The sequence below is a fragment of the Branchiostoma floridae genome, chromosome 9 (genome assembly GCF_000003815.2).
Source record: "Branchiostoma floridae strain S238N-H82 chromosome 9, Bfl_VNyyK, whole genome shotgun sequence".
NCBI lineage: Eukaryota > Metazoa > Chordata > Leptocardii > Amphioxiformes > Branchiostomatidae > Branchiostoma > Branchiostoma floridae.
This window is the reverse complement of record NC_049987.1, coordinates 12,724,834-12,735,329: the sequence shown is the minus strand read 5'-3', so window position 1 is coordinate 12,735,329 and position 10,496 is coordinate 12,724,834. Positions and strand designations below refer to the sequence as shown.

The window sequence follows — 10,496 nt, the reverse complement described above, 5'->3', positions numbered from 1 at the left end:
TATTACCAATTAACATTGGCTAGTTGTGATAGCTTAAACAACTATTCCCTAATGTGCGGATAAGCAACATATTAGTTACTAGGAGGCTAGGAGCAAATGAGGACTGTTCTCAAAGGCTGAGCTAGAGGGCCTGCCTTGGGGTCCTGAAAATGCTTTGCACTGAATTCAGCGGGACTGCCTACGCATTACACTTTAAATTCATGAAGTCAATTAAGCAAAATGTGGCCTTCTCAATGTGGGGAATAAAAAACCCTCTGTATAATTGACTCCAAAACATTTTCCTATGCCTTATACTTAGTTATAGAAAACTCATCTCAATTATTCACTACACAATGAAAGACATTTACATGTGACGTGTTGCTTCAGCAGATTCTGTGGAGAGCAATTACGTACAAAATGTACTGTGCCTGCATCACAACAGCCAATTACAGGAAAAATACCATTCTAAAACTCCTGTAGGCAATCACGACTCACACATAGCCACAGGTGGAGATTCTTAATCATAATATCTCTTAAGGTCTTCGCTATCAAAAGCACTTAGTTGAAATGCCAGCTGAGTTGGTATTCAGCATCTCCTAGCAACTGTAGATTTTGGAGTGTTGTTTAACCATCATCTGTCAGAAACATGCTGCGCTGTGGGTTGATCCTATCAAAAGGTTTTGTAAATGTTGCTGTTAATCATTTACATATTGCAAAGGCATACAATGTTAAATCCGCTGCCCAGTAATATTGGGGCTAGCTTATCCCACTGGTTGCTAGTTGTTGTTTTTACTTGTTTTTTAAACATCAAATTAAAATGCAAATTAGATTATTTTTCTCCAAAGGCATAAGTGGCTTAACTATTGCTGTTAATCATTTACCGGTACATATATTCACAATTTAAAAAAAAAGGTGTCAAAACCAAGATTTCCTTGTTCTTCTGCGTTACTTATACATATATATATTGTAATGGCATACAATGTTAAATTTGCTGTCCTGTAAATTTGCTGCTAGTTTGCGGTTGCTAGTTTTATTTTCTTGTTTTTTAAACATAAAATAAGATCCTTTCGCTGCGAAAGCACGTCAATAATGTTGTTTTTACAGCAATAACATTTTTAACATACACTGCATTTCCTCTGTGAATACATCACCTTGTGTTCAAGGCAATAAAAACACTTCAGATTCTCAAGAGTCCCCAGAAATAACTGCTGCTGAAACCATGAAAGGAGTCTCCATCACAGCGGATGCTGCATGGTAAACACCTGTCTCTCCTGGCTGCTGCAGCATCAGACTTTCAAAGGGAAGGGATTTCAGGATTTCTCCTAATCCCTTTCCTGGATTTACAACCACGCTTAACTTTTATGTAGGATACCGTATCAATATTCAACGTCGGTCTCTACTACATAGAATGTACTTTGGATTTCCAGCAAGCAAGTTGTGATTTATACCTGTTCCATTTGCATGAGTTTTTAAAATAAAAACAAGTTTTTTTTTTTTTATTCTTTTGTATGTATGGAATATATGTTACCAACTTTTGAAGAATAACATTGAAATTGAGAGGACTTTTAGTCGGCATTAATTATCTTTATCTCTATAAAACTAAGTTAATATTCTATTCACAACTGATACAATACTGTGATACAGAATTTACATGACCCGATGTTTCGGTGACTGTCTGCATTAAGCATTTAATTACCAACCTTATGAAATTACCAATGAATACCTTTCACTCCTCACAATTTTAAAATTATTATATGTTCATATTTATCCATTGAATACCTTAATTAACGTCAATCAGACTGCATACATATAGCAATGCTCCATTGGCTGTTGGATGAGAAAGAATGATGATGAAAAAAAGACTTGCCCGTTATGTTCTGTTTCAACCCAGTGTCAGTAAAAAAGGGACTTGATTACACTAAGGCCACACCAATTTAATTTCTTGGTTCACGGATTTTTCATAAAAAACATGGAGCGAGAGGGCGAAATAAAAATAAAAATTGTAAAATGGTTGGGGTAAACGTAACGGCTAATCCAAAACATAAAGAAAAAAAGTTTTCAGCTTGAAAAAAGTACAAAAACACTATTATTGTACAGTAACAGCACCTGTACCCACACTTTAAGGAGCTTATAATATAAAGGCCAATTTGCTACACCAGAAAGCTGGTGAATGGTTTCATTAATGGTGAAAATTTGCTGAGTGCTAATTTTTATTTTTATTTTTTTTCTCCAAAAAATAGGAGTGAGCGAATCCGTGAACCAAGAAATTAAATTGGTATGGCCTAATTGTTTACAACTAGATGACTCACTAGTCATGGGCCTGCAGTCTCTACCTGACCGACTATGCTTGCCATCACAAGGAGTATAATTTGCCAGGCTAGTTTTGCTACCTGAGGATTCGACAGGCCAGAGGGGAAACATTTACCTTAGCATGCACTGACACCCCTGGCCAATTTCCCGATTTTTTTGCCGAATTCTACGACCCCTGTAAGAAAGCTAAACGGACCAGCTGGCTATGTGGCTGGTGTGCCGATTAAGATTCCTAGTATCAATAAAGCTAAATGATCTAGTCTCAAGCAACAATGAACCATGTGGCTCTGGAAGAACCTGATGACGCAGAAGCGCAAAAACGTGCGTCAAGAAAAGCTAAAATTACACAGCGGCCTGTTTGGCCAAATTTTGTTTACGCCCTCTGTTAAGTGTCTTAAACAGACTCCACAGGTAGTCGTGTGAAGAGCTTTGATAAACAAATTGGTGATCACAACTTAAAAGGAAGCATAACACTCAGGCAGATGACGTGATGGACAACGGGTGATCCCTACGTAATGTCACGTCAAAACGTAAGCGTACAGCGCCGAGAGGAAAGCGGAGGATGGGAGAGAGGGTTAGAGCTCTCCTCTCCCTGTGGACCAAACGTGGACCGTCCGCCAACCGTCCTAATTTGTTGCAACTCGCATTCTACGGGTGACAGTCTTATTTCAAGGCCCTGGTAACATGCCAATAGCGGGACATGCGACTAGACACTTACCAGCATCCCGTGCGGGATAGCGGCGGAGACAGAAGAGAAGAAAATCGCCGAGAAGACAGCGCACAACAACAACATCTTCTCTCGGGCAGCCATCTTGGACAATGACGTGACGTCTGTGGAAGATACCATTGCACCAATTTTAGATAGTAGGGGTGTTCATTTGAATTAAAGCAATATCTTTGCTGTAAAGTTAAGACATGCTATTTCAATCTTCTTGTGGTTGATCTAGGAAACATTAGGTCTGATTCATATATCAGACAATATCCGAAATATTTGATACAAACATTTCAGTGCTTTGGAGATGGGGAGAATTAATATCAAGAGCATTGATTTATAGACATTCCTTCCATCGGTCTTTCCCTTGGTTCTCCTTGATCCAAGCCAACGTCAACATGACCAAAACAGAACTGTCAAATACGTTCAGTAAGTCATTTTCGGATTGTAACTGTCGATCCATTACATATATTTTCCTTTGCGACGTAAGTACGAAAGGCTACAATAATGTGCATTATGAGAAGCTGTCGGTAGATGTCGCACATTTGCCGTGTTGTCCTCGGCTGTCACAAGGGCTAGGTATGACGGTTCAAGTTTGAAATTTTAGATGAACGACACTGCTTGTGGATATCAGTATAAAGGAAGAGGTAATGATATATCGTCAGAAAAAAACACGACTGAACTGCAAAGAAGGCAAGGGAGGCATAAATCACAGAATTGAAGCAAGTATATAGGATTGAATATCACTCCTGGGACTGCCACAAGTTAAAACGTAGTAAAATGCTTAACTTTCTTCCAAGACCAAGGTGTACACGGATCAAATTTTCAACGACAACCATTCACCTTCAGGATCAATAACGACCAGTTGTATTTGATAACGATCAATCACTTTAGACCAATAACTCGCGAGAGTTACAGACATGTGATCTTATTGCTTATTGGTACGTACTCTTACGGATTCGTGACGCCAGCAATTGGCCAAACGTGCAATGAAGTTTATACCGCCTCCCGTCTCTGTTGATTGATAGCTGGAGTGCCCTTTATGTATATGTCCTCCTTTATACCTGGCACGTTTGACCAATTGCTAGCGTCTTGTAGTCGTAAGATCACGTGTTGATTAGATCACGTATCTGTAACGCATCTGAAGAAGGCGACAGTGGTCATTGAAAATGTACAAATTAGTGTTGGAAGAATGTTTAGCATTGCACTAGGATTACTACCAACAAATATGAGCTTCTACGATAGTAATAAACGTGTCTACGCGACTTTTTATGATCAGTTCGGTCTATACACCCAACCAACCGTGTCTACTATTCTGTCACATCAGATACAAAGGGTCATAGCAACTTACCTATCAAATAACTAAGTTCACGAGTGTTCCTAGTAAACTTTAATCAAGTTCTATTGTCTGCTTTGACACGACTTGATTAAATATATTTGTCGCCATTACGTCTGCATGCAAACCGACGTGCCCGGGTAAATAGTAAGATAACATTGTCTAAGTGTACTTCAAATGCGACCTTTGAGCCAAATATAACGTAATTCGTGACTCTTAAAAATGAATTCCAGAGTAATCTGCAGTAACAGGAGTTTATTACATTATGAAATTAGCTATAATAGATAAATAAAACATGCGCTTAAATAGACAGCGTTTTCAAACTTATTATATTGGAATTAGGGTTTTGGACAAAAATCAAGTATACCCCACACTTTAGTTGTGTCAATAAACTATGGTGTAATGTAAACACTTGACACGAGATAGCATACCGGTATGCTCGTTCCGTCAGGTAGACAGATATCTCTATATCATTAATGACCAACTCTCGGGGAGCCCTGACATTTGGGGCCATTGGTGTCGAGCGTTTGTTTCTATTGGAAACTCTATTGAAACGATTCTGTCTGGACTTCGCCGTTCAATAGGTCTGCCCTGTCAGAACAGTGCGATTTGGTTGTTTAATGGGGCGATTAACAGCCATCTAAACAGCAGACTACAATTGGTAAGTTTACATGTCACTATGGCAACCGTGATGGTGGAGCTCTCCCGGGGTGCAAAACAGGGGACGGGTCAATGGTTGCTAGAGGGGGTTGACTCTTTAAAGTTTAAATCGATGTTGTTGTTGTTGTCAGAAAATTGAAAAGCGTGAACTGTGAAGATTGATTATACAGTACAACATTTGCGTATGAACATGTGCTGGCAAAAGAATACTCAAAACGGTCGAATATGCTGTCATATATTTATGCATAATTGCAAGTTCATACTTAATAATTCTTTATAAACTGAGATCAAAAGTCTAGCAAAGACAACGCATGATTTTTGCCATCATCGTCACATTACCCTTTCAAAGTATTTTCTAACTTAAGCTAAGTTTTGGTATTGATTCCAGATGGTACTCTTCTCTGCCACGCAGTTCCACAGCGAAGTAAACCTGATTTGCGTCTAGTATGAAACACCTGTGCTTCACACACTCCACCCTGCCCGGATAAGAAGTGGTTTATCCCCGTCCACACACCTCCCTACATCGGCACAAACGTCTGTAGTTCTGCACAGAGTCAGGGCAACCAAGGTTGGCACAGCTTACCATCATGGGTGTTGGGATGTAGTTACAAACTGTGCCGTCGACCAAGTCCAAGAGATTTAATTCTGGACCCCCTACGGTAAGGTGTCGATGTCCTGTAATGATGTAAATGTTTGCCATATGTACGTTAAAGGCGTATTGCGCCTAGTATAGGACTCTATGTAGCTCTGTGTTAGAGGTTAGACATCGAGGTAGCAATGTTAGAAACCTACATCCGCTTATCGATCCCTGTACTATAGAAGTATTGCTAATCATCGTGACAGCTCGTGAGACAGAACACACCTGGTTAGACGACTCAGGTGTGTCGAGATACAATTCCAATACCTGTGTCAGGTGCATGTCTGTTGTGGCCAATCAGTAATCACACCACATTTTATCTTGACAGGAAAGGCACTGCAAAAAGACGACAAAAGTTTGTGCCTGTATTTAAGAGTGCTGTTATGCATCTATTGCCAAGTTCAAATCTGACATACGCTTAAGTCACTGAATTGTGCCTACGCTTTAGGCTTATCTAGATAGCCCAATTCCTTATTAATTTGCAAGAAAAGTTGCTGTCAATATAATCACCCAATTTTGCATCAGTGATCACAAACTCATATTTTAGACAGGCCTCCAATTGTGAGCTAAGTACGTGACCTATGACCCAGGGAGCGGCTCTAACTACCTGCACAGGTGACGTATTTGTGTCAGGTGTCATCTAAGACTTCCCCGTTTGTTTGGGGAGAAAAAAACACGATATCATTCTCACTGAAACCACCGCTGGAACTCACTTTCCTGAGGCTGTTTGGATCTTGCTGTCTTTTCAGGAGGTTTGTTTTTGTCACGGTACTTTCCCACTTTCCTATGCCGAGGTTTGTTGAACACCATTTCCATGGTAGCGTGTCTCTTCGCTAAATCTCCAGGTACACTGGTACGGGTGTCACTGGTGTGCTATCGAACTGTCCACTGTACAGTTTCAACGCTTCATTTTTTGACAGATCTCATCATGGTATAACTTTTAAAGATTTGTTTTAGTTTCTAAATATATCTGTATGCTATTTGTGTATTATGAATGCTGATCGATCAATTATTTTGATATGAATAGGCAAAACCTTCTAGTTGCGTATGTCCGTTTATACTGGCTCATCTCAATCTGTAAGCAAGACCTTCGGCTGTGTATGACTTCTTCTTAATTAGTAGTTGGAAAGACAGAAGTGATATATGCAGGATATGAGGGGGTTAAATTAAATGTGTGCTAAACCTTCAGCCTACCATCATGTAACATTCATCAAAACTTTTCTTGATAATTGATTTTTCGTTAAAAGTTTCGTCAGAACAGACTCTATGACGTTTTTAATCGATATGGGTTAACAAGGATGATAACCTGTTGCAGGTGTGAGAGTGCATCATCGATTTGTTTGTCTTGTTGGTTACCTTTGTGGTTTAACACAAAGCACCTGTGTGAAGATGCTCTAGTGACTATTTATATGATGGGGAGGTAGTCTTTTCGACCACAGATAAGTAGCCTCTACCAGATAACAGAAAAAGTAGCGTCCTACGGGGGTAAGGGGATTGTAGAATATGGCAAAAAGAAATCGGGAAATTTGCCAGGGGAGTCAATCCAGGTTCATGTTTTCCTCCAGACCAACTCCTATAATAGCCACAAAGTAGTCAGTCTGATAGAGACTAACAGGTAGGTGCGAAGGTAAAAGTTAGAAGATCGAGAAGTCGTTCGTCAATTTCCCCCTGTTGGTTACCGACCTATTACCTGATGTGGAAATGATCCGTGTAAAGCCAGTCTATAATCCCTGGGGGTGACTTATATTTGCTCTGTGAGCTGTAATAATACAGGGATTACGTTGGTACCGTGAGTAGACCACTTGTGACAGTGCATATCCCATTTAGAAGGAGCAGTGACGTCGTGCATATCTACGTTTCAGGAATAGTCAACCTGTTGCTTCTGTGCTATGAAGCCACCCCCCCCCCCCACCCCAGAGCTGTGTACTACTGGTACATTGATGACAATGCTTGAAATATGGTGTTAACATTTATCTGTCTAGTTGCCTTGTGAAAGTTTTCTACATCACAAGCAGTTCTGGATCTTCTAGCCTCCAACAGTCCTTCCGACGGAGGTACGGAGATAGCCTCCAACAGTCCTTCCGACGGAAGTACGGAGATCGTTAGAATTCGTCAAAAAAAAATCGGGAAACTGGGCCAGTCCACGCCTGTGGGAACTGTTCCCCCCTCCGGGGACGGGCCAACCAATCTGGTAAGCAAATTTCCCTGGGCAAAAATTCTCCCGCGCAAGTCAGTCTGGTAGATCACTACATTTCGTCACAAATCGTACATACTATGAGACCAAGTCCTACCGACTTGCTGCACGAGCTTTAGCGGCATCAGGTGTCCGTGTCGGGTGTCGGACAGGTACTATGCAGGGGGTCAGGTGGATAACCCGGGCACTGTGTCGGGTTTTAACAAGTAGGACAGGTCTAGGGGTGATTCAGTAGGTTTTGGGACCTGTATAGTATCACTTTCGACAGTTCTTTCTGTGACAAATGATATTTTGCTTGGAAGGTATGAATTATTAAACAAGCAAGACATATGACATTCCAGAAATCTATACATAAGAATGCTGCATAGACAGAGTTTGTCAGGTCGACAAATTGGAGTCAGCTCTGCTTATGAAAGTTCCTGCGGAAGTACGTATACACTCTTCTCTACGCTGTTTCCAACATAAGTATTTTCAAGTATAAAGGACGTGTGTTTCCTTTCGTTCCTTCACAAAAAAGCCATCGACAACATTATGCACTTCTTTAGAGACTTCTATTGTTAAAGGAGGTCGAAGCGAAAGCTCATTTTCTTCCCCTCACAAACGGGGATTTAGCTGCGTCACACCAAACAATGCCTGGTCTGACACCCCTACGCGCAGTACAGTGGTTGGTCCCTGAAAAGTAGGACGGTCTGCGGGCCGGTTTTGTGTGGTGTGTTTCTGTGGGACGCCGGTCGGTGTGAAGGTGACAGCGCCGTGGTACCTTACAGGTGGAACTGCGCGTACCTGTCGGCTGTACTTAAGGAATCAGACCGACCCTAACACACAGGTATGTCAGGGGGTGTTTGTGTGGCCTCAGGTGTGTTGTAAAGTACGACAGGTGAGATTAAGTATGAAGGTAGCAACGCTGGCACGGCGTTCCTGCCAACCAGTCGGCTTAGTATTCAGGTCAGGGGTCAGACTTTTCTTTTCGGAATTAGGCTTTAGAAATCCCACCTTTTTTAAAGATACCTCCTTGTTACAGATATCTATAGGCGTGCCATAATATTTCATGAGGTTACAAGTTTACACATGTGAAGTTTAAGAGTTGCGTCAGACGTCGTCTGGTTGTGCCAGCCATAATGCACATACATGCTACACCGGCATGACAGGTGGGTTGGTTGTCAAACATAGCTACAAGCCTACATGTTAGCCTTGGTTGCTATTAGACTGTCAACAGCGCCATGTAGCTAGCTAGTGATCTTTCGACAGACTCCTCCAAATTGGCGTAAAGCAGTTCAGTTGGCTAAGGCAATTGCCTTGTGTGATCTTATGATGATTTCAGGGCCCTAATCATGTACGTCGTATGGAAACGTGACTTGGATCACTGCTGTAAGAATTTCAAAGAAGACATAACTCTTTCAGATGAACACAGTATCAGGCGTATCTTGGCGTGTAGCAGTAACATGCCGCACACCTGGCTACGCTTCGCACCTAGTCATACAGGTGTGTCGGGTGTAGAACAGGTAGCACTGACAGGGGATAAACTCCTAGATAAAGTTGTGTATGTTTTACCGCTATGTACACAAATAGAAGTACGTGGGAGGGCTTTCATGATACGCACTGGAAACTGATTTTACTAGTTTGTATTTTTTGCCACATACTTTCCTTTTACAAGATTCGATAACAAACAGCAATTCTTTCTGTCTTTCCTACAGTTGTTGATGGTGTTGTGACAGACTGTTGTTTTGGCATGTACAAACGGGATCAATCGGTTACATTTTTCGTATGCTAAATCATGGCAATGAATCATAATATTTCCACCAAAAATTATCATTGCCTGCTGTATGTATCCTTGTAGAACGTTTTAGAAAACCTTCATTGACGTTTAGGGGAATTGAATCGGTGAACACACACAAGTCGTAACGCACCAGTTCTGTATGCAAATACTAGTAGTTGCTAGGTCGATTTTGACTTATCACGCACAGCTTTGCTAATTGAATTGCTGATTTTCTAGGAGGATTTTTGTACTTCAGATCAAAAAGTTATCACAGCAAAACCAGTGGGCCAAAACGTGAACACCACCGTTTTCCTACACTTAAAGAAGTGTGTGCGAAAGTGCCTACTTCTAGAAGGCACTTGAAGGCAGAAGTGTCAACATTTCCTTGACGTTTTTGTGTCTTTAGCTGACCGTCTTTAGTTCTCCGTAACTTGATTGATGAAACCTCGCGAGGTTACAAAAGGTACTTGACAGGTGGAATTTCTAAGGGTTATTCCATTGCGATAAATCGAGGAGGTACAGTACAGACTTTTAAAGGAACGGAGAAAGGTCATTGTGGAATAGGCATAAAAGGAGGCTGTATGGTGAAGGTCGATTTTCAAAGGAGACTCGTAATTTCTTGGTAGAGGGATGAAAATAGTGGAATTATCCTAAAACATATACGGAGAAAGTAGGCCAGAGGTAAAGCTTACCCTGTTTGTTTGTTTGTCTAACGTAGAAGGCCCTTCATTAAAGTTTTATGCAGTACAGACATGGTGGTACAAAATGTACAATTTTTTGGGGGGGGGGGGGAGGGGGGTGTTCTTGCAGCGCTAATTCTCGACCTTCACACTTTCCCATTGGTGCAGACCCGACAGAACTGTTCACGTGATGTGAACGTGATAGAGGTGGGGTGACATTGTTAGAAGATAC

The 10,496-nt window shown here is 41.2% G+C and overlaps 2 protein-coding genes across 2 annotated transcripts in view; one reads left to right on the top strand and one right to left on the bottom strand.

Moving 5' to 3' along the window:
- LOC118423214 (glycoprotein integral membrane protein 1-like) overlaps positions 1-3,143 on the bottom strand; it is a 13,057-nt gene extending 9,914 nt beyond the window's left edge. Inside the window, exon 1 of the mRNA XM_035831278.1 lies at positions 3,008-3,143. Within this exon, the coding sequence (XP_035687171.1) occupies positions 3,008-3,136 (129 nt within the window). The 5' untranslated portion in view covers positions 3,137-3,143. The remainder of the gene's footprint in view (positions 1-3,007) is intronic.
- A 5,374-nt stretch (positions 3,144-8,517) lies between these two features.
- LOC118422160 (dynein heavy chain 5, axonemal-like) overlaps positions 8,518-10,496 on the top strand; it is a 64,291-nt gene continuing 62,312 nt past the window's right edge. Inside the window, 1 exon segment of the mRNA XM_035829677.1 lies at positions 8,518-8,654. The gene's annotated coding sequence lies outside the window, so the exon portion shown is untranslated.